Source organism: Sphaeramia orbicularis, chromosome 5 (genome assembly GCF_902148855.1).
Source record: "Sphaeramia orbicularis chromosome 5, fSphaOr1.1, whole genome shotgun sequence".
In the NCBI taxonomy this organism is placed as follows: domain Eukaryota; kingdom Metazoa; phylum Chordata; class Actinopteri; order Kurtiformes; family Apogonidae; genus Sphaeramia; species Sphaeramia orbicularis.
In genome coordinates, this window is record NC_043961.1 from 19,899,927 (window position 1) to 19,923,561 (window position 23,635).

Sequence of the window (23,635 nt, forward strand, 5' to 3'; positions counted from 1 at the left end):
TCACGTGTAATTGTTACAGGCTGCATTTAATTCAGTTTGGTTTCCTTCATTACAATTGACTTGAGTGGCTGCTTATGTGAATGTGCTTTTTGTGACACACTTGATAAGATTATATAAGATTCCAATCAAACATCTTCCAACCTGAACATCATTAACCCTCAAAGATCTAAACAGTCACCAGTGACCACAAGCATCAACTAATCTAAAATATTTAATAACATTTCAACCACTAATCCCATCAATACATGTACATAATTCAAATAAAATGCAGTTATTCATCCTTTCATGGTCATCAGATATGACCCATTTGGATGTTCAGAGGCTCCATAGTTACCATGGAAACACTGTCATCCTCTACAACTTTGCGTCATCAATAAAGCCCATGGAGTTGGATCAGTGACAGTGGATGGACACACTTGTATTTATATTCAATTATTGATATATTTTGCAGAAAAAAACTCCCTTTTTCCTCAGTTTTTACTGTTTTCATATAAAAACGTTTGAACTTCTCTGAGCTTTTATGAACAACTACACAGACAGTAAATTAAATATAGGAAAATACCTGATTTTGACTGAGAAATGCAGAGGATAATGTCATAACAAATGGTGAAAAATCAATCTGGAAACAGTTAAATGTAGATAAAAAATCATTTTGTCGTCACCACAGAAAGGTTCTAGTCCTTTAAGAGTTACTACAAGAAGATTATGTGGTTCGGAGAAAGTGTGAACGAGTGACCTTTCTTCATAGATGCTATTATTACTTAAATTGACATTTTTTACTGAAATCCAGCAAAAATTTGTTTATTTCAGTGTAGTATGCAGACTATTCTGTGGTACCTTCAAGTACATCTGAGATACGATGTGACAAAATTCAGTTAAAATACTGGACATGGTTCTCTGTTATCACTTAAATGAACATATTGCATAAGGTAAGTCTTTCTATATAAAGAACACAGAGGAAGAGGAAAGGGGGGTGTGGGAGCTCAGACCGAGGGCCAGTGTTCCAGAGAAACCCCCCTGGAGGACAACGAAGAAGAGGACTGTCAGGCCCAGGAAGAGGGAACAAGACAAAGTCTACCTCGTTCCCTGAGTCACCTCCACTCTAGCTCATCAAGCGACTCCATCCTCATCTGACTAATGATATGAATATTACACAAACAGCCTGAATGCAGTAGTTGGGCCCTAAGGATAGGGAGTCATCTCAGTTACCCACAGATAAACAAACACGGGTCACCTAGATGTCACCCAGCCTTCAACAGAGATGTCCTGGGTCGTACCAGCAGAGTTATTGTCATAGAAACGGTGTGACGCAGGCCTTCACATACAAAGACGTCGTCTCTCAGTGATACGTGATACAACGTACGCATCACAGCAGGTCCTGGTTCATGTCTCAAGTAGCTTAGTGACGCAGTTGAATACATTTAACCCACTGGATCAGAAAAGAGACTAATACTATCGCCTTGATCAGTGACGTCAACAGGCCATTGTGCAAACATTTAACCCTTTATAGGACACTCAGAAATAGTCTGAAATTCTAAATTTCAGATGTAGTGCGTTAATGGAGGACATATGACTTTATTACTTTTGTGAAAATTTTTCACAATTTTTTTTTGTCATGTAAAAAATCTAGGTCAGTGAAGTTGCTATATTTGGTTCCTTACCATTCAGAGGCAAAAATAATAATAATAATCCAAGAAGTAAGTATTAAAAAATACAAGAAAAACACATGTAAGGTGAAAAGAACATGTATTTTAGAACATCACTTTTCAAACATTAGACCAACATAAGTACTGATCTAGACCCCTGTCCACATCCACATTATCCCTTTGAACATCATTCCTTACATTAGTACCATTACTTCATGGTACCTAACAAAGCAGGTAAACTCACTGTTCATGCAGAGGTGGACCTTACAGACCCTGGAGACCATGCTGAACCTGAGATTGTTGCCTCATTGGAACTGTTGCTGTCACTGTCTTGTAATGTATGCAGAAATAACCGAAAAATAGTCACATGCCCCATAAAAGGTTAAGATGGTTGAGATAATTGCTAATGTTTGATGATAAGGATGCAAACGTCATGACAGAAACGCTGAGTTCAGTTATTTTTTTAAATAATTGTCAGTCTTTTCTCCTAAGTTTACACCTTTAACCCTCAAAGGCCCAGAGCAGTGTTTCACACCTCTGTATTTATTCTTCCTTTCTTTAATTTCAGTTCAGTCCACAATAGGGAAAAACCAAGTTTCATCTGGTTCTTTTAAAGTCCAGATTTCATATTTTCATTGTTTGAAAACTGATCAGTTTACTGATATAAAAACTAAAACTTTTTTACACTGAACACTTACGGAACTCACTGTTTTCACCTTCCAGATGACTTTTAGCCCATCTGCAGACAGCAAATGTGAGGTATTGTGAAGGTGCTGTGTCGGTGTTGTCTTTTTCGTCTTCATTAGCAATTTCTTCAAACATCTTCTCTGACGAAACCACTAATCGGATTCATTTAAAATTTTACATGTAGCTTCCTTGGTTCTACAAAGTCTGTTAGCAGTTTTGAGATATTTTGTTTGTTTTTTTTTTTTTACAAATGTTTGAAATATTCAAAATGTGCCTTTACTTATAATGGGCTTACAACATGTAAATTGTTACAGATATTAATCTACCAATTGACCCCTGATAGAAGTCATATATGGACTTTATTTGAATTAGTTGAGTTCTTTCGGTCAAAGTACTACCCACTTCTTTTGGGAGATCAATCTCCTGCAGAGACAAAACCTGACCTCACACAGTTAAGTTAGATTCACATAGACTATGCCAGTGGGTTACAGGGACATTGGTCCCATTATTTCTCTTTCTATTTCTCTTTCTCTTTACTGAGCAAAGATGCAGGTTTGATTCCCTTGACTGGTGGAGATTTGTTGGCTGATGTGCCCTTGAGCACGACTAGGAGCCCATTGCTCCCAATATGCGTGTGATGCATGCATGATCTAGTCATGGTCATGTAAACAGCCTCAGTGTTAAAATAATGCAACATAACTTTGAAAAGAAAAAAGTAATTGTGAGCCAAAATCAATGTCAGAATATTTTATTTTTGTCGGAATGAGAGCTTCTGTTATGTACAATATCAGACAGAAACAAAACGTTACAGTAATTATAAATATACTGTTGCCCCAAAATTGGTTGTAGTCAGCACTAACTGCACCTGTTTCTGATGTGACAATAAATGATTATTTAATATTCGAACTCCCACCACACTCTCCCCCTCCCCTCTGCACGACAGCACTGTGTGACGAGGACCTGTGCAGAAAAACTAAAGGTACAAGATGTGTAGTTTCAACACTCAGACCGGCTGCTCCTCTCATTCGACTGATCAGTGGGCGGGATAAGAGAGAGGCTGATGATGCCGTCGACCTGAATTGTGGACATTCCTCGAGTGTTCTCTTTTGCAGACGGAAATGTTGAGGAGAAGGACAAGGAGCATATCTGGGACACATGGCGCGACACAATAACTTATCTTAAAACCTGAGCCAGTACATGGCACTGCGCATTCTGTTGTAGTCCGGTAGCTGCTCAATGGGACCTGGAGGAGAACGACAGGAAACATGATCAGAGAAAAGAACGAAAGCGTGAACATGATGTAAAATACATCAAACTGCAGCAGTCAACTCACCAATAGCTGCTACAGCGGGACACTTGTCGTAAATGTATTTGGAGCAGACGTCACGCACCATCCTGGGGGTCACAGCCTAAAGAGGAAGACAGGAACTGAAGTTAGAGCTCTTCAATACTAAGATACTGATACTGTTACAGTATCAGTGTCTGGATCCTTGTGATGCATTTAATGAACATATTCATGCTTGCTGCCAAGGGTTCCATAAATGTGTTAATATGCGCTTTGAAGTTTCGCATCAGAAAATATTAATATGGAAACATGGTGTTTGAAAAAAGAACTTTCCATTTTGCAGAATGTATCTAAGCTAGCTTGAGGTGGTTTTTGCTTAAACACTTAAGACACATAACGGGGAAACTGAAATACGTAGCAAGCATTTCAACTTTTGTGACTGATATCTGGCATCTTCCAATACAGCATGAAAACAGAGTTTATGCTAACAAGAGTTAGTGTGGACAGTGAGGGGTTACATCATCCCACCCATGGGGAAAAAAAACAAACAAAAAACCCCATCATAACCATTTTAGCTGAACATAACCTGCGTCTCTGTGTCTGTTTATCACAGTCATGATGAGGCCCAAATCAACACCCTCTAACAATACACAGCCTCATTTATTCACTCCAAACCCATCTGGGCAAATAAATCTTTTCTTTACTGAACTTTTCAAGAGTTTACTTCAATTACACTTGGGCTTTGTGGTATTTGCTGCCTAACAGCAGCAAATACACAACACTAGACACTGTCAGCTCAAAGCTGTCAACTTGAGTCTTGCTTTGTTACCCTGATACTCTGGTTCACTAAAACCATAACCATTACAAGAAAAGCACTCTGAGAGCACAGACCTCTGCTAAGGCAGATCAGTCCCCCTCCCCAGATCACCACCAAAATTTAATCATTTGTTCCTTATACCAGTATCAACATTTCCTGAATTTTTCGTCCAAATCCGTCCATAACTTTTTGAGTTATCTTGCTAACAAACAAACAAACACGCACGCACGCACACAAAGCAAAGCGATCACAATACCTCCTGGCGGAGGTAATAACAGACCATAATATAACCATTGTAACAATACCTAAACTTTTTTAAAAAAAATCTAAGACTTCTTAAGGACCTACAGACATCCTGATAATCAACACAGGACACTTTTAACATTTTCATTTCACACCAACTTCAACAGTTTTGAAAGGCCCCAAGTCATAACAATTTTTCCTTTCAGTTCTAACAGTTCACTACTTAAAACTTACATCGATGCGAGCGTCCCACTCTGACAGAGGAATACGGCGGCCATAGGTCAGGATGTGTCTGCCAATGTCATCACAAACTGGCGTTGTTCCTAAAAGATGATCAGGCATGTGAGACATGGAATTCATCAGGTTGTGTACCATGTCTGTGTGTTTGTGTAAAACACATTAAGTACCATTGAGCTGTCCAACCAGGCTGGCCTTCAGAGCGTTTTTGCCTCTGGCTACATCACTCTCAGTCACAGTGGTACACAGGTTCATCCTAAAGGTGGAAAAAAAAAAAGATTCAACTTCAGCATCTGATAATTAAACATGACTAGACAAAATGCTGTTTCTTATGACCACTGTGTGACTGTTACTGTGCTGGAATCGGTACTAACCAGGCGTTCTGGGACCAGTGCATCATGTCATCGATGTGGAGCTTATCAGTCACAAAGTAGATTCCCAACAGGCCGGTGTCACTGTAGGAGGAGTGGAAGGCCTGGAAGCTGTGACAAAGGTTCTCATCCACCGCCAGACGAGCCAGACGGCTGCTGAGATGCTGAATGTGAAAGGAAGAAGTAGTCAGGATTTCTTTCGGCTTGGTTGAATTAAAATCACAACTAAACAAGGCAGTAGACTAATGCTTTTGACATTTGGTTTAAATACAAATGCAAATGAAGCTTAAAAGCTGATCAAAACAGGTGATCAAACCCATTATACAACAGCACGGTAAGCAGACTCACAGAATATAATATTTGTTGCTGGTGGTGTCTCAGTCAAAACAAGAATCAAAGGACTTTAATGACACCATGGCATCACAAGAACTGTTTTCACAATTACTGCTGGTAAAAATCCATTTGGCAAAAATTTTAATTATAATCAATTATAATTACAGACTAAGTAATATATTTTAGTTTCAGTAAGATTACATTTTATGATGTACATTCATTCTTGGTCATTTTGTTCAAATGAAATAGCTCCAAGCCACATTACCTAATAATATGAAGCCACTGATGAGCACCCACACAACATAGGTCGATACATGAAATAAAATTATCAGTGATAAAAACCAGTAATCTGCCATTTGTAAGTCAACATAATATGCAACCAAGGTCTAGATATTTCAAGAAATTCTAAGGAGTATATGTTTAGGGATACTGACGTTTACATACAAATTTAGCTAAAAATTAATGTTGTGTTTATTTTGTTTTAATTTATGCCCTTTTTTTGTGCAAAGGAAACAGGAATCCAGGTAATAAAACAAAAGCAGCTGATGAGCAACTCAGGTTTGTTCCTCCCGACAGGTCCAGAGGCAGGGGTGAGACCCCTGACCCAGGTTTTTAGAGAGGACATTATTTACCCCTCAATAATGGCCACTTAAGACATAAACAGCCTCAAGTGGGCAAAGCTTAAAGGGGACATTTAAACAAAATAACAGTGTTTTTCCAACCTTTCCACCTCCATAGGTGAGGTCATAACTGCCAATGACTGCATTAGCCACCATGAGCGGTACAATGTCTGGGCTGGTAGCACTCGCTCCCTCCACAGCGATGGCAATGTGTGCCAGAGGCAAACCATCATCACGCACACGGATCTAAGGAAAGAAGTTAAAAAACATATTAACAATAATATTCCTTATTACAGTGAAAATATCCACAGTCTTGAATAGTCAAAGACCAGACTCCCTTTGATTCTTTAATCAATCATTATCGAAAGGTCCTTTAATTTACAATCAATTCCCTATTTAAAACTACAAATCTTTAACACCATGAAACATAAATAGCAGCCAGAATCCATGTTAAGCCAGTGTTATGTTATGATCCATGTAGAGCGTGTATTAGCTGAAATTCATGTGACAACATCCTCCTGCTTCATGACTCCTGCAAATCTCACCTCACTGCCTGTGAATCGGCAGGGTGACAAGATGGGGACGGCATCGCCTTCATACTCAAATGACACTCCACCTAAGTGGGTTTTGGCCAGGTTGACCAGCTCATCGTGGTTAACACCTGTAGATCAGACCCACTACAGTTAGTCACAGTAATTCCAAGAAAAGCTGAGGCCTTCAGACCAACAGACAGAAAGCTGACCCACCTCCAGCAGCAGCGAGGACCATGCGAGGGGCCTTGTAGTGGATGTTGATGTAGTCCACCAGATCCTGGCGTGTAAGAGTCCTGACAAGAATGAATAATATATTTATTTCATACAGCAATGCATGAATCAAGATGTACTGAGGGAAGCTCAACACTAACACAGCTGCACTACAATTATTTCTACATCTGAAGGCAGTTGAAGTTTGTGCCTTTGATGAAAATAAATCTGACATCTTCTCAATGTGAGATATGAGCATGCAGTTTCTCTTTTTCTTGCCTGGCATTCCCAGAGGGTCCAAACACGCTGTGTCCCATGGGAGTGCCCTGGAAGGCTGTGGCATGCAGCAGATCCAGGCAGACCTCCTGCAGGTTTCCTTCAACCTCCTCCAGTTCACGCAGCACCACGGCCCTCTGCTGCTCAATATCTGCCTCATTCAATGAGCAGTTCTGCACCACCTCTGACAGCAGCTCCACAGCTAGAAAATACAAGGAGCAAACAACTGTGACCGACAGACAATGTATAGAGCAGTCATTAGGTTTACTGGGTTCACAGTTATATATGACATTAATTTAATTTAACTGAAACTCAAAACAGCTGATCCAGCAGAAATCCATTTGACTGTGGTCAGTGGCCTCTATCGGTGCATCTCTTCTGGTATATTTCCAAATTCATGAGAAATCAAATGATATGAAACCAGAGAGGGCTCACAAGATGATGGCTCTTCTCACCTTTAGGCAGGTCTTTGGACATGGTTTTCATGTAGTACGCAGTGTGCTCCCTGGAGGTGTAAGCACTCAGGTGAGCACCCATGGACTCCACCTGCTGTTCCAGGGCTGTCTGAGGGTGCTTCTTTGTTCCCTGGGGTTAAGGGATTTTTGATTAACATTTGTAGTATTTTTACGGAAAATAACATGATTCTAATACACAAGTCATAAGTAAGTAAGTGGTTTACCTTGAAAGCCATGTGCTCCAAGAAAAAGCCAGCACCATTGTTCTTCTCATTCTCATAGCGACTACCAGACCCGATCCAAAGTCCAACCTGTATTGGAAAAGTTATGTGGACAAAGGGGTTTTGTAGACAATATCAGTGTAGGACATGGGATTCCATATGGTACCTTTAAATGTAGGATGACGTAAACATAAAACAGATGATATTCCTGATTCTCTTTCTTTTGTGTCCACAAAAAAAAGTGTGTGCTCTTTCAGTACTGGGCTTTTTAATTATGAGGATGTTAACTCATCAAGCATAGTAGGTGCCCTTAATGTGGGAAACCTCACACTATAAAACAGAGAGAAGAAGTGGAAGCCCATTCGGTGCTACTGTAAACACATGGCAGTCTAAATAAAAGATAACCTGCTTTATCTGTAGATATAAACAGTATAATAAATGGTAACAAAGACACAAGTTAAATGTGAAAGTCATGAAATGGTAAGTATGAATATTATATTCCTTTTCTGCAATTACACTCTCCTGAATAATACACACTGGACCTTTAAAAATGCTTTTAATGGGATCGCCTTTTACTGTGATCTTACAGTGCATGTAGCATGTCCAGTCTCTTCGGATGCAACCCTCAAGCCATTGTCCAGGGCAGTAAGTCGGGTTTCTGGGGCCCCCACCAGGCTCTGGGCATAGCTGACAGATGCCTGTCCACGCCTCAGAGACAGCAGGATGGGCTACAAATAAAAAAAAAAAAAAAAAAAAAAAAAAAGTATATCTGAATGAAAGAATGATTGGACATTCTACACATTATAGACACCTTGGTGAAACACTTTTTTAAAATTTGCTTACGCTGCAAATGACTAACAGTAACCATAAGTGAAGTTGTGATGACAGATTTGGCTCATTATCTGCTTCATCTTACTACAACCACTAGTTTGTTAACAAGCTCAGCAGTGGAATTATCCCACCAGTGTTTAGGTCCCATACATCCAGATTACATTAGCTATACTTGCTGTTGCCAAACTTACAACAACCATCTGGTGGAGCTCTCAGTTTTTTTCCAATTACAAAAATTTAATTACTGGTTATTAAGATAATGTGTATCTCAGAGAAGGCAAACTGATATTTACTATCCAACACAGTTACACAAATGAACGTTGTCAATCAGTTGTAAAAATCTGAAAACACTAGTTTCTCTGAGTAGTGTACCATCATCATTTAGAAATAGTTATCACACTGAGCTGTTTTAGCTAATGTTTCTTAAACGTAAAGACGTAAGATGTACTGGCATACAGGATGTCACTGTCAGCTTCTGACTTTCCAAAGTCACTATGCTAACGCTGCTAGCTGCCACGGGAGGGCAAATGAGGACGCGTCTCAAATGTTACAGCTACTGACCTTGTGGATAACCTAAGACAAACGAAACTGAGCCCTTAATAAATTGAGTAAGGGGGTATTACACATACGATGATCACAGCAGGAGCTTCAGCCACTTATGACAGTTGACCTTGCGTTCACTACTGCTAACGAACGTTAACCGGTTAGCTTAGCTAGCTTGTTAGCATTTCAAGTCGGCAATCGCTTAATGTCAAAGACACGGTAAAACGAAGATGATACAATCACCACTCTTCAGAAACGTTACATTACGACTGTCTGTGTGATCTGCGTGAAGGGCTGATACATACACTGCGTGTTTTGGCGAGGGCTCGACCCACGGTGCTCCCGACTCGGCACACGGACGCCGCCATTTCTAAGTTCACTTACAATCACGGAGACTTCGCTGTTCTCCGCCTGACTTCTTCTACGAAAATATTCATGTTGATTTTCCTGCAGACTGAGCGACTATCGCCACCAACAGGATAATAGTCATGATAGCAGAATCCTGTGATTGTTTCTAATTTTGACATAATACCTCACATTTCCACCCAAATAAGCAATAATTACCTGAATTTTTCAGAAAACCTGCAGGAGAAAAAGCAGATTTTTTTTAAAGAAATAGTGTACAGCCACTTTTACCCAGATGAATTAAACACAAAATCTTGTATTGATAAAATTTTAATCTATTCACTAGAAAACGTAATTTGCAAAAACTGTAAAAAAAAAAAAAAAAAAAAAATGCATTTCAATATAGACTGGTTTCGATAATTTAGAATCTTTATCTACTTTTGTGTTTTAACACAGTATTTGTGCTACATTTGTCTGTCAAATTATACAGACATTTTGATGAATTAAAGTTTTGTTTTGTTTTTTTCCGGGTGTACATCTGGGCAGGTAAAATGTACTTGTGTTTTTGATCAACGATATATCTGTATCATTTTAATGAATGATCAGAATAACAAATGAACAGATTCAGGGGAATTTTTAAAATCCTAATCCTTCTTGTGAATAAATGCAAAAATATACATTGTGTCAAAATGTAAGTCTTTCTCTCATCACTGTAAAACATCCCATATTGTTATACACAAAAATACTCTTCCCCTGACATTTAGTTTGTACAGATCTGGTCACACTATATATTTATAATTATTACTAGAATATTTCGCCATAGATATGACTAATTATATCAACAATGGTTAATTGTTATGATTTAATCTCTCCTTATGTGTCTCTCAGATGAGGTCTTTTTAAACCTGACTAATGCCACTTCACCATTTGAAAGCTGCGTGTTTCGATATTAACCTGCACCAGGACTTTAAATAGAGTGGTTCAGGCAATGACACTAATGCCAGAGTTCATGAAGTCGTTAGTCACTACAATGTAAATACACTTGGTGACAGAAAAGAAAATGAGCTGCTTCATAAAATTCTGGAGGTGAGCACAAAAAGTCTTTTGGTATCCATTCCACAGGTAAGAGGAACATTACATAAAAGATAGCATCATATCTACAGAAGAATAATTTGTTTTTGAGTAAAATAGCTCATAAAATCATCATCTAAAAACAGGGATTTTGGGTCCTGTAGTTCCTCATCAATCTAGTTTAAGTCTAATTAACTTGTTCTCACCCCCAAGTCATCAGCCCTTGGTGTCCATTTTCAGTGCCCAGAGTTCCTGAGGGAACCCTATGTGCCAAAAAGTCACACCCACGTCAGGTGTCGGCGTGAAAAAATCTCGGGTGTGAGAATGTGTAGGTCAGGGAATTGGTGCTGGGTTTAATTACTTCACCAAACAGCAGTTTTCTCACCAATAGCAACACAGCCAAGCCCATGTACTGTATATAACCACTCACACACCTGTCAGCCAGTCTGAGCAAAAGAGCAGATGGAGTAGAGATACTCAAAAACCCTACAGTTAAGTTTTTATTGTTTGATGATAAATATGTTTTGTTGTCAAGGACAGACATTTTGAATGGCTTAATCAATATCCTTTACCAAAAGACACAAAATTGGCCTGAATCCAACACAGCTGACATGGTTTGTGAGCTTATTGTTTTTTCTCCAGAGTGATAAAGTTGCTTTTTTCTCAACGTTACATAAAATGCTATTTGTATCATTAATGTTTTAAGTGTTCTTCAGCAGGTGCAGGCTTTACATGAAAACACATCAATTCACTGCATTGGCGCATTTATCTAACCACCAGGGGGCAGTGTTTCATTTATAAAAAGTAGAATCTGAACATACATTGGAAACAGCATCACGAGCCTGTTAAATAAGAAATAAAAGTACATACTGACAGCAAACAGTTTTATCTCTTATCAATGATATATTAGTGTTGTGTCATGTGCGTGTCTGTTCTTGTGTGTGAACTTATCATCTTCCAAACTGCTCTGTGTGTGTCTGTGTCCAGAATCCAGAAACTGAGTTTACACAATTTACATTCATGTGCAAAACATTCGTCACAGTCACCTGCTGCATATTCTGTGTAAAATCACACCACAGGCCATAAATAACATACTGCTGAGGTACATTACATTATTGTAGATAATTTAAAACTGTTCCTCTTATTAATATTGATAATTGTATATAAAGTGTAAAATGTCTTCATTAAACCATAAAGACATTTTTGTACACGCAACTCTTTGAAATATTATGCTACACATGTGTCTTCAGTCAATTTTTATCTTTTCACTCAACAGAATGTCAAATAAAAAAGATTCTTAAAACAAATCTTAGTGTAAGTAAGTAAATATGTTTATGTCACCATCACCAGATTTTATACAGTCTATCTGCTCTGTTGGTCTGATGTGTAAAGATACATTTCCTTGTTTTTCTATTATTCAGTATTTCCAAATACAAATAATCTTATATATTTTTATTTTCAGTTTGGCAGAAGGGTCACTTTCTTCAAAAAGACAGTGAAAAAATATTTTTGCTATTTACATAAAATGTGACAATTAATACTTGGTTTATCATCTGAGCTACATTAGCACATATGTGACAACAAATATTTCTGTATTTTAATTAACTGGAGTTGGAGTATTTATTTTTCTGACAGCTTCTTACCTTTTCTTCCTACATTTTATCACACATATATGTACTACATTAACATTATATTTTCAAAATGCTTGAGTTTTAATACGTATGAGGGGAAATATCCATTATTTTTTATTTTTTTATCATTGTGTTTTCACATCAAAATGGATTTCAACCTAAATGGGTGGAACATAAGACACTCCCCTGTTAAATCAGTACTTTACAGGTGTACACATGTTTTTCTCCTCCTTATGCTTGAGTAAAGAATGTGCACTTAGATATTTCTACACTAATGTCAGCTTTAAAATGACATATTGGTAGACACACCTTAGTATCCAGTGAGTCTCTGTAATTGGTTTGTGGGGGCCAAGTGGGCGGGGTCAGGATGATGAGGACACCTCTTATTTGCTGTGGAGATTGAAATGATGGAAAGAAAGAAAGAAAGAAAGAAAGAAAGAAAGAAAGAAAGAAAGAAAGAAAGAAAGAAAGAAAAATGTACCAAGACATAAGATGAAAAATGATGTAAAAGATGAAAAATATGTAGACGGACAAATTGATATAAATTATTATTAAATTAGATGAAGAGATGAAACCACACCTGTGGTCTCTGATTTAATGCTTATTTTGTTCTTCTTAGCTCAATGAGACAATGTTCTTCATAGAGAGAGTTTTAAAGGAGTACATTTCAGAGTTTGTAAAATTTCACTCTTACTGCAGTACAGAAGTTCAGTACTTCTGAGGGTTTATCTCCTTTCTGTCCCTGCCTGGCTCACTTTCATAGACGTACTCAGAAATAGTTGAATTTTTGATTCCTAGAAGGATCCACCTTCTGATGTCATATATTTATATTCTTCAGCTGTCTAAACCTGCACGTGCTGCTATAGCAGCAGCTGAACTCACCACATTTGCCATCACCTTGCACCAGCAATATCTCCTAAAAATCACATCAAAGTTCTTATGCAATTTTATCAACTTATATATCATTCATCCATATAATACTTAAATAGTGCCTTTAATATGCATCTAGCTCCATATAATGACCAAACATGACCTTTGACCTGAACTCATCATGTTGGAAAATACAGCAAAATTATTAGGTTTGACTTGTCAAATCTAAAAGAACATTCATGCCCACCTTGTAGATTCTATTGGTTGAAATATGTTAAACACACCATATTTATACATCAAATCTTTAGAGTCTACGAGGGGGGCAAGATGTTCAATTTGAAGGCAAACTAAGAAGGTTTAAAAATGATCCATTCCATGCAGAAGTGAATGGAACATCCCAAGTGATCAGCTAAACATGTCTTTTTTTTTTTTTTTTTAACAAATGTTTGTTGTTATTATGTTCATAAGTATTTGTTGCATTAATGGGACTCCTTTTCAGTTGAGTAAATCATGTCACTATTAATCTAAAAGAGTTCCAGACTTAGTATTACAGACATTATCAGGCTAAAAGGATCCTTTTTGGAAACGCTTGATATTACTGTTTTGCTTCACTCATGCATCACTGAACATGGTCCAAAATGATTTTCTAGACATAATTATGCATTTGACTGAGCCAGACACACCTATTTTTATTTTTATTTTTTTTTAATAAATCCAAAGTGGGCAAAATAGATAGGAGACCAGAGGATGTCCTTCAATCAGCATCAACACTGGAACAAGAGTGAATAAACTTTTACTTTTGTACTTTTCCTTTTGCCATCCTCTGAGATGAGATGTTATCTAAGTCTTTTAAGAAGGTTCAGAGACACGCTTGGGGTGTGGGGGCCGGATGGGCGGGGTCAGGATGCTGAGGTCACCTCTCATTGGCTGCGGGGTGAAGAGTGGGACGGGAGCGCGCGGCCAGCTGGCTGAAAGGGAAGAGCTGAAAACAGGCAGAAGTGAAAGGACAAAGAAGTGTCTTCCACATCTCCTTCACTCCAGCAGGTACCGAACATCTCGTCCTCTTCTTGCAGAAGGTCTGCTGCCAGGTTCTTCATCTTGTTAGAGTAAGTTTTCAACCAAACTTTCAACCTTCAACCTCATCCGTCTTCATTGTCTGTCACGTGCAGCCTGAGGAAATACATAAATACAGCTCAAAGTTTCTAAGAAATGTTTTGTTTTGTTTTGTTTTGTTTTTTAGAATTTCTTCTTTACACCTTCATAAAACTGAGTCAAGTTATTTTCTGTTTTTAGGAGTGACATTTAGTTTGTTTTTATTTTTCGTCGCCTGTGTTTTACCCTATTGACACACATGAAAACATGTAATTGTGTTTTTACGTATTTCGTTCATCATCCGTCATCTTGTTAAATTTGGGTCAAAATCACCCCTTTTAAAGTCTGACACCATAGGAAATATATTTTCAACAGTATAAGAGTTAGTCCTACAACCCTATTTAGTTCATGTATGTAGAAATAATTAATCTTATAGCATGTATTTTTTGTGTAAGCTACATAAGGACCATGTTACCATATGTAACACCACTGCACTAAATATTTATTGGAATGTTGTTAATTGACTTAGTAATGAGGTGCCTAATGTTTATTATGATTTTTTTTTTTTTTTTTCTGGTAAATTTTGGATGAAACATACACTGGATCACAATGACCCTGGAACATGATTGTTGTTCCAGACAAATGAACATAACAGAGTGGTTAAGTATAAAGTATTACCCTGTCATTTTGCATCTGATTCTGGTTTTATCATTGTTTTATGTAGAAGCTGAAGGGTTTTTCACTCTATCAGTGTGGGCTTTTCTTCTGAACATATTGCTGATGTAACATACAGAACAGTGACAAATGGTTTTTATTAGGAAAGCAGTAAATGTGTCAAAACGTACAACTTTCCCAGTTATCCAGTGTGATTTTCAACAGGCAGTTTTTACATATTAATTTTTATAGAAGACCATATATTTTATGACAAATGGCAAAGTGATAACGGACTGTGAATGTTGTGTTTTTTGGGAGGGAGTTGGGTGTGTTTAAGTGTGTCTTTAATTTTCCACTTTAAGGTTATTCTTTATTGGCATGTGTCGACTTGAGTGATGTTCTCTGACTCAAAGTAGTTGTCATAGAGGTGGATCTAATCTGGTGTAGTGTGGTTTAATTAACTGATTATGTAACAAGATGCACAGTGAACATTAAAAGCCTCCTTTGCTGAACTTCCTTTCATGGGGGGATGAGGCAGATGTTTTACCCCCCACCCAAACAGTGCTGTGACGTCTCATGCAGTGTGACAATTAATTAACTGTGGGATGTTGCTTCAAGCCTGTCAGCTCTGCAGTTTGTTTGGCTGTTACTATGACGTCGACTCGGAAAGCACCCCCTCCCTTCTCTTCTTCAGTGAACTAACAGAGGTGGAGGTCTCCCTTTCTCCTTCCCCTTTTCCTTACTCTGGCTGTCCTTCCTTCCCTCCCTTTCCTCCAGGAGCATTCCTCCCCAAGGGATTCTAGTTCCTCCTCTGACACTTTGATAGTCTGCCATGAAATATGGAGGTGGAGAAAACTTTCCCTCTGAACCTTGGTGTGCTGCCTTCAGGCACAGATGAGTAGATGAGTGAACAGGGCAGCGCCCTCCCTGCAGGAGCCCACATTTGCTCCACATTAAACTGTCAGAAAGAAAGTGAGAAGAATCTTTGTCTGAGGAACATGACCTTCCTTCCCTTCTTCCCACCCTAACCCAAATTTCTCTCTCATTCCAGGACATACTGTTTTCACTGTTTGCTCAATATACTATGAAATGCTGGTGATTGATTCTCCAGCCTATACAGTGTTTGTGGTTGAGTAGCAGCCAATGACGGGTCTTGGGGAGATTCATGAGCCAAACCAAACTGTTTCTGTCCAAGACTTTATGCTCAAACTGTTCACTGTTTGAAATTATTGACAGACCTATCACACACACTAGGAAAAGGACACATATTCCTAAATATGACCAAACTGTGTTGTGTTAAGCAAAAAAATGTGCAAACTGAGCAAATAACACTTGGCTTGTTTTCATGGAACTATAATAAAAGCCTAGTGACTGAAAGACCTACAGAGCCATAAAACTAGACAAAAAAAAAACAAAACAACAACTTTAAGCGAGCTGTGCTAATTTCAGTAACTAAAACTAGGGATGCACAGATGTGTTAGATATATGTGACCAATGTTTGTTTGTTGTGTGACATTTTTGTTTTTTTCAGAAGATTGTGTAATGAGGGCCTGAACAAATGCAAAACAGAACAGTTAATTATGTTATTTGTAGGTTTTCTTTGTTTCTTTGCACAGCAAGGGTAGAAAAAGAGAAATAACATTAGCTAGTGGTAAATTTTTTATTATTTGTATTTGCATCAATTTATCTCTAATGGAAGCACTGATATTTAAAACATATTTAAGATTCTGATACTGACAAGCTTCAGTTGTCAGTATTAGTTGGAATATGTTGTTGAGAAAAAGTTGTTTTATATTTTCTCCTTTTTAGGGTAAAATAAGATTAATTTGGCAGATACAAGGACTTTTTTGTATTTCACCATCAATGTGTGCATTAGTGTTCACTTTTATCCTCCCATTAAACTCGTTGCTGCTGTAAAATGTCCCTTTTCATGTCAGTGAGTGAATATTTCAAACAGCTCTTTTCATGGTGTCTTATACAACTTGAAACACGCTAACATGAACAGTTTTCTCTCTATTTCCCTTTAGATACTTGTTATTTCCTCCCTCATCCTGCATCATGCTGCGCCCAGTAGCCGTCTACTGTCTCTTGTTCACCTTGTGGACGTGGTGCGAGGCCCAGTCAGACTCTGGCACCCCTGTAATCCAGCTGCGTCTAGCCGGGGAGAAGCGTAAACATTACGAGGGTCGTGTGGAAGTTTTCTATAATGGAGAGTGGGGGACCGTGTGTGATGATGACTTCTCCTTCTCTGCTGCTCAAGTGGTGTGTAGAGAGCTGGGCTTCATAGACGCAGAATCCTGGTCACCGTCAGCCAAGTACGGAAAAGGAGAAGGTAGGAACATCGTTATAGAATTTATTATCATCTGAATAAATCTTGGGTTCATGACACAACCTTATTATTATTTAATCTAATTCAAAGGTAGTATATCTGTCCATACAGTTTCATATGTTCCATGAAAATCACTGGGTGAGGTACAGATTTCCCCTTGTCTGAGCGTTAATACCTTCAGGCACTGGTTTCCCCATTACAGCAGAAGTGAGACACGCCAATCAGCATGAAGGGGGGAGTTCTGGAAACTGGGTGTGTTCAGCAGACACGTAATCTCATCTCTGTCTCTTTTTTTCTCTATGACTGTAAAACCTCTGATGAGATTCCCAACTCTATAAATACGATATCTGCTGCCGATGGTGGTGGTAAGTGTAAGTTGGTAGCTGTAAATTAAGCCGGCGTCCGCTGTTAAAGACATGTTTTCCCTCAGGGTCGACCACATCCAGTCAGCCACTTCAAAAGTCAACTAATTAACTTTTGCTTATAAAGCGCCACAGTCACTTGAGCTATTTGAAGACTCACACTCATCAACTCATGCTCCTTGTTTATGAAATGTTGCATAATATTTGCTGGAGGCAATCAAGAGGTGTTATACTACCAGTGAATGTCACGTAGTGCAGTCCCTGTTTTAGCTCTGTAGACAGCATTGTTTTGCATTTTAATAATCATGTACATGTGTAGGGGCCGGTGGTGCAGTGGATATTCACTCATAGAAAGAAGGTCCTAGGTTTGATCTGTCTTTCTGTGTGGAGTTTGCATGTTCTCACCGTGTTTGCGTGGGTTCTCTCTGGATACTCCAGCCTCCTCCCACCATCCACAGATATGCACTGATAGGTTAATTGGTTAACCTAAATTGCCCTTAGATGTGAATGTGAGAGTGATTGGTTGTTTGTCTGTGTGTCAGCCCTGTGATGAACTGGCGACTTGTCCAGAGTGTACCCAGCCTTCATCCATAAGTAGCTGGGATAAGCTCCAGCGATCACTGTGACCCTAGTGAGGATAAAGCGGGTTCAGATGATGAATGAATGTACATGTGTAATGTATCATGATGCATGGATTACACAAAAACTTCTGCACTAGTTTTCATTAAACTTGGTGGAAGGATAGGATGTGAACAGAGGATCAACCCCAACCTAGAACCATAAAAATGGACAGAGATCAGAATTGTTTTTCACTCTCTAATCCTGGTCTAGTTTTACTCTTGTAACAATGATATTCTGGTTAAAGCGGGTGCTTCCAAGATTTGCTGCTTCCCCACTAATGAAAACTGAACTATTAACGTGCTTAACCTTTGGTCTAGAGGTTTACCAAAGTGTATTTTTACAGGCCAATATGGTAACAAGTTTCCACCAGGAAAAGGCGATATCTGAACCAAACCACTGAACTGAACATCTAAGGCTACATTCAGACAGCAGGTCTTAATGCACAATTCTGGTGAAATCAGATTTTTTTGTGTGTTTGTTAGTTCATATTACACATGAAATGTGACTTCTATCAGTTTTGAGTATGAACTGAATGCGACCCTGAAGTGACCTGCATGCACAAAAGAGGTCCTGACATAGTACGTGACCACGAAGACACAAACTGTGCTTACGGAAGTATGTTCTTCTCACTGCTTCTCCTCCTGGGACGCAGAATTGTGATGTTTGTGGCATTTCAATGATGTAAAGGTTGGATAAATGCGACCTGGCCGTTGAGACTGAAGTCGAATTGCAAATATCAGATTTAGGACCACATATGAAAGTGGCCTGGGTTGGATTTGAAAAAATGGGATTTGTGCTGTTCAAACTGTCTTTAACAGATCGAATGTTGGTCACATATGGAGGATAAAAAATTGGATTTGGGCCACATTTGCCTGCAGTCTGAACATAGCCTTAGTCAAGTAGTGAATACCTAAGTTAATAAATCAAAGACATAAATCTGAAAGTGAACATCAAATTAACTGCATGTCTGTGATTCTTGGTGTAATTTTTATTTTTTCAGACATTATTCCCCCTTTAGGGGTGCCAGTCTCTGAAATGCACATCTGCTTTAAAGTTGCCCATACATTCCCATTCTTAACATGAAATTTTCTTCAATGATCCTCATCTTCTCAACTAAAAACAAATAATTTTTGTCCAGTTTCCGGTAATGTTCTGCTTCATAGAAATCACTAATAATGTCTGTAACTAAACTAAATTGTTGGGACCTAAAAAACATTGTGTATCATGTAACATTTGAAAGTAATTAAGAGGGTTCCTCTTTTATAAAACCTAGGTGGTGTTTAGTTCTTGGAAGTACCCATTTGAACTCTGTGTTTCTTGGCCACAGATTAACTGTGCGTGTATGTGCATGGACGGAAACTCGTTTTATCTGTGTTTTCTTGTTTGTGCAGACACATGGCCGTAAAAGTGAGTAAAAATATTTTCCATTTCCCATCATGATGACATATACACCGGTGATAGAAACCGCCAAATGATTTTAATTACAGGCATGTACAAGGACATCCCTTTTGGATGCAAACTATGTCTCCTGAAGAGCTGTTAATCTAATCCTCAGCTCCCTTTAAACATCCATTGTTTGGATGTTTTACTCGCTGTGCTAATTTATAATAGCTAATTAAGAGTTTAAAATGCAACTGAGAAAAAAGCATTTTGTTTGGACCTTCTTGGGAGATGACCTTTGCCCATTTTGCTGTGATTTTCAAGTGTGGTTAAGTTGAAATGCCAACAAAAGCCCATTGGTAATTTCATGGCTCCTCGTGTCCTGGGCTCTGTGTTGGTTTCACTGGCTTGTGAAATGACATTCCCATAAGACTTGCAAATACTTTTAGCACAGCAGATTTATCACAGCTGGCTAAAATAAAATGCTGGTTTGTTTAGGAGAAGTTGAACTGAGACTTTGCTGTTATTATGAAAATGTTCCAGGGGTGATTATCTGCTGCTGGGAGGCGTCTACGTGACTATACAATGTGCCGTCACACTCATGCCATGATTAGGACGTTCCTCTGCATCGTGTGCTGTTAAAAGGATGAGCAGTCCGGTGGTGGTTTCCATAGCGATAGTTGTACGGTTTCCCTAACAGCTGACTCAGGGCAGCTGGACAGCAGATGATCCTCTTTAACCGTAACAACATTTATTAGGCTTTTTTTTTTTTTTTTTTTTTTATTTGGCTGAAAGATGGTGTTGGGTCATTTCAGAGACCAAACACAGCTCCACATGAGTAAGTTTGCCGTCTCGGTGATAGATGTCAGTGGAAATGTTGAAAAAGATGCAAGGAAGGTATGATGAGATGAAACCAGTAATTCAGTCAAGTTTTAACGCTTTTAATACTGCCATTATAACAGGTCACCTAGGTGTCTTCATGTTTTCTTAGCAATAAAAGTGTCAAAAATGTATTTTTGCCTATTTTTATGCACCTTTGTTTTCAGGAAGAACTTAACTTTTAATATCTGGCCTTTAATTAATTATCATCATTATAAGTAATAAATGGTTAAAACAGTGTGTTTTAATAAAAAAGAAAAAAACAACTTAAAGTATTTAGCACATTTATTATCAGGAATAAATGTAAATGTCCATAATGAAACTTTTTGAGATTGCAAAAATAAACTTTCAACTATTTTACATATGGGCAAAAAAATTGGATTTGGGCCACATTTGTCTGCAGTCTGAACATAGCCTAAGATTCCTCCCTTCAAAACTGGATCTACTAAAGTATAAAAACAAATTATAGCCAGATTTCATCCACATGGAAACAAATTGTCAAAGAGTTGCACATTTCACTGTATCATTGAGTATCACTGATTGAATCTTTGCTCATAGAATGTTTCATACAGTAACCTTCTACTGAACGGCAAACTGAAGAGCTGACAGACTAAGAGGAATTCTGTGAAACAACCTGAACCAAACTGCTGTTACAGATGACATAGCATACAGCTTCATTACTGTTTTCCATCTAATATGTGTTTTATGTTAGTTGCTTGTATTAAATCATCGAACGTTGAAGGCACTTACTGATCCGTACATGTTGGCACACCATAATTATTTGCTAAATTTGTTTCCATTGTACTTATTCACAGTTGACATTTATTAATAGACTAAATTTTCCACCTCTCCCAGACATAAAAACATTTTTAACAATATTTTGAGCATTTTTTAAAAATCCTCTGGATTTCAACTCAGGTTTTTACATGCATATTAAACAATGGAAAAGTACCCAATGTTTTTTTTTTTTATGAACATGAGAACTCATTTGCTCTGGTCTTCATGTGTCTCCATTCCAGGTCGTATCTGGTTGGACAACGTGCACTGCTCAGGTGGAGAGAAGAGCTTGGCTCAGTGTGAATCCAACGGTTTTGGAGTGTCTGACTGCAAACATTCGGAAGATGTTGGGGTGGTGTGCACCCAGAAACGCATTCCTGGATTCAAATTCATCCGGACCCAGGGCAACGGCGAGGAGGTACGTTCACATGGAGCGGTGCGGTATTGAATATGCAGCCAGGTACATAAAGTGGACTAACAGAAAACAGATATGTGCAAACAGACAAATGTAAAGAGCAGGGAGGAAACACTGGATCAGACATGGATAACTCTCAAGTTACATCTGCAGGTGGTTTAAATACACACATGAAACCTCAACAGATGTTCAGCTCGAATAAAAAAACAAAATGAACAAAGGTTAGGCTTCAGATGAAAGAAAAAGTTCATAGTGGACTGTTACAGGTGACTTATGCCCGAAGTGAATCATCTTCTTAAGGTACTTTCCAGACTGAGCAAATAAAGATAAAAAAGTCTTACGTAAAGTCAGTCTGAGTCTCGATTATAAGAAACAACAGAACGATGCTTAAAAGTGTGATATTCAGGTTTTTTAATTGGAATTATATATTTTAAAACATTTCCCTGTGGTCTACATAAACTGTAAATACTTTGCTTGGATCTGAATTTTTTATTAATTAAACTCTACAGGTCCATCTTCAACCCTATTTTGAATAATGACACAAAAAAGGTTGTTTTAAGTGCTGGCCCTTTAAATGCACATGACCCCACCCCCTTCTCGGTTGTTGACTGTGTGCTCTGTCCTGTTCAGCCACTTGAGTTTGTTAATACAACCGACAACTGAACATTTTAGGTAATCAGCTCGAAGCTTGGACATATTTTTAGTATGGACTACAACCACTGCTGCTGACAAACAGTTATTTCGTACTCGGAGAAATGTTCGTCGGAAGTCTTGACCTTATATGTGCAAATGCCGTCACGTAACTAGTTGTAAACATAACAAATTAAGAAGGAATTGAAACAGGTTGTAGAAATCCACTCAATTTTTGCTGGAATGAATATAAAGATAACTTTGCAGCAACTGGAGGGTTCAAATTCAAACTTGTGGAGCTATCAGGGTCCAAATACACAAATAAATGTACTAAAGACTAATAGAAGTGGGTTTAGCAAAATATGACCCCTTTTAAACAATGTAAAATTACAAAACTTGTCTTAATCAGAATACCAACAAATTTGGACAGTTATTTTTTCTTTCACTGACACTGGTCATATTGAAACAGTTATTCCCCTTGGTGGGTATCGTATGTCCAGAAGCCAATGAAATAGTCCATGTGTCAGCTAGAATGGAGTATAATGTCCACTCCACCGTTTGCACTAATGACTTTGCCAGGCTCCCATTTGTCTCTGTCTGCCTACACCAGACCCCCACTCTGCAGCCTGGTGGGAGATTTTGGGGATGACTCATACTCAGAGTGAGGGAAGACCATTGAGTCTAGAGAGAACGCCTCTGCACCGGATGGAAAGTTAGTCTGGGTTTGCGGACGTGACGGGTGAAAGGGAAGGACAGAAGAACACAGAGACATTCCTTAGCTTGTCCAGACATTACTGTACAGGGTTCCCCTATTAAAACTGCAGATGGAGATGAAACAACCTTTCCTTTGCAGATTAGAAGACAGTCATTGCTTTTTATGACTTCATGAATGCATGCCAGAGGTATTGTGTGAGATGTGGACTTCTCAGTGATGGTGTTTTTCCTGGGTTTTACTAAGACAACATACATGAGTATAACATCTGAAATCCTTGTGTATTTTTCTCCTGCTCAGTTGAGTGATGGATTTTGAGGAGCTGAAAAAGTAGAAATTAAATATTTAATCAGGGGCTACTGTGAATACTAGTCATTGTGTTATTTTTAGAGGTTTTTACAAGTGTTGCAGCTCCCTCCTGTGCCTTATTTATCCTGTGTATTTATGCTCTCTGGAGTGTTACTGCTGTTCTGTCTCCCACCCTGTAAATATTTCCCTGATTTGGCCGAAGTCTTTCAAGTCGCAGGGGAGAGGAATGGGAAAAAAGGTGTAGCTACAC

At 38.4% G+C, this 23,635-nt stretch overlaps 2 protein-coding genes and 1 non-coding gene across 4 annotated transcripts in view; 1 reads left to right on the top strand and 2 right to left on the bottom strand.

Moving 5' to 3' along the window:
* Window positions 1-3,065: 3,065 nt before the first annotated feature.
* On the bottom strand, window positions 3,066-15,644 carry uqcrc1 (ubiquinol-cytochrome c reductase core protein 1). 2 transcript variants are annotated; one of them, XM_030134050.1, is made up of 14 exons: window positions 15,634-15,644; window positions 9,614-9,703; window positions 8,522-8,662; window positions 7,938-8,024; window positions 7,714-7,843; window positions 7,262-7,460; window positions 6,986-7,065; window positions 6,785-6,900; window positions 6,342-6,485; window positions 5,290-5,450; window positions 5,086-5,171; window positions 4,913-5,001; window positions 3,667-3,742; window positions 3,066-3,576 (listed from the first exon to the last, which is right to left on the bottom strand). In XM_030134050.1, exons 2-14 carry the CDS (start codon window positions 9,674-9,676, stop codon window positions 3,512-3,514), a joined length of 1,437 nt encoding a protein of 478 aa, XP_029989910.1. In that variant the 5' UTR covers window positions 9,677-9,703; window positions 15,634-15,644; the 3' UTR covers window positions 3,066-3,511. The 2 variants fall into 2 exon arrangements, with proteins under 2 accessions (XP_029989910.1, XP_029989909.1); XM_030134049.1 differs by lacking the exon at window positions 15,634-15,644 and having other exon boundaries at window positions 9,614-9,727.
* LOC115420260 (small nucleolar RNA SNORA26) lies at window positions 6,178-6,297 on the bottom strand. Its single transcript, XR_003935529.1, has one exon. It is a non-coding gene; the product is annotated as a small nucleolar RNA SNORA26 (small nucleolar RNA).
* The window catches only part of loxl2a (lysyl oxidase-like 2a), a 45,299-nt gene continuing 35,865 nt past the window's right edge, over window positions 14,202-23,635 (top strand). Inside the window, exons 1-3 of the mRNA XM_030134048.1 lie at window positions 14,202-14,331; window positions 16,999-17,303; window positions 21,562-21,737. Coding sequence (XP_029989908.1) covers window positions 17,030-17,303; window positions 21,562-21,737 — 450 coding nt within the window. The 5' untranslated portion in view covers window positions 14,202-14,331; window positions 16,999-17,029. The remainder of the gene's footprint in view (window positions 14,332-16,998; window positions 17,304-21,561; window positions 21,738-23,635) is intronic.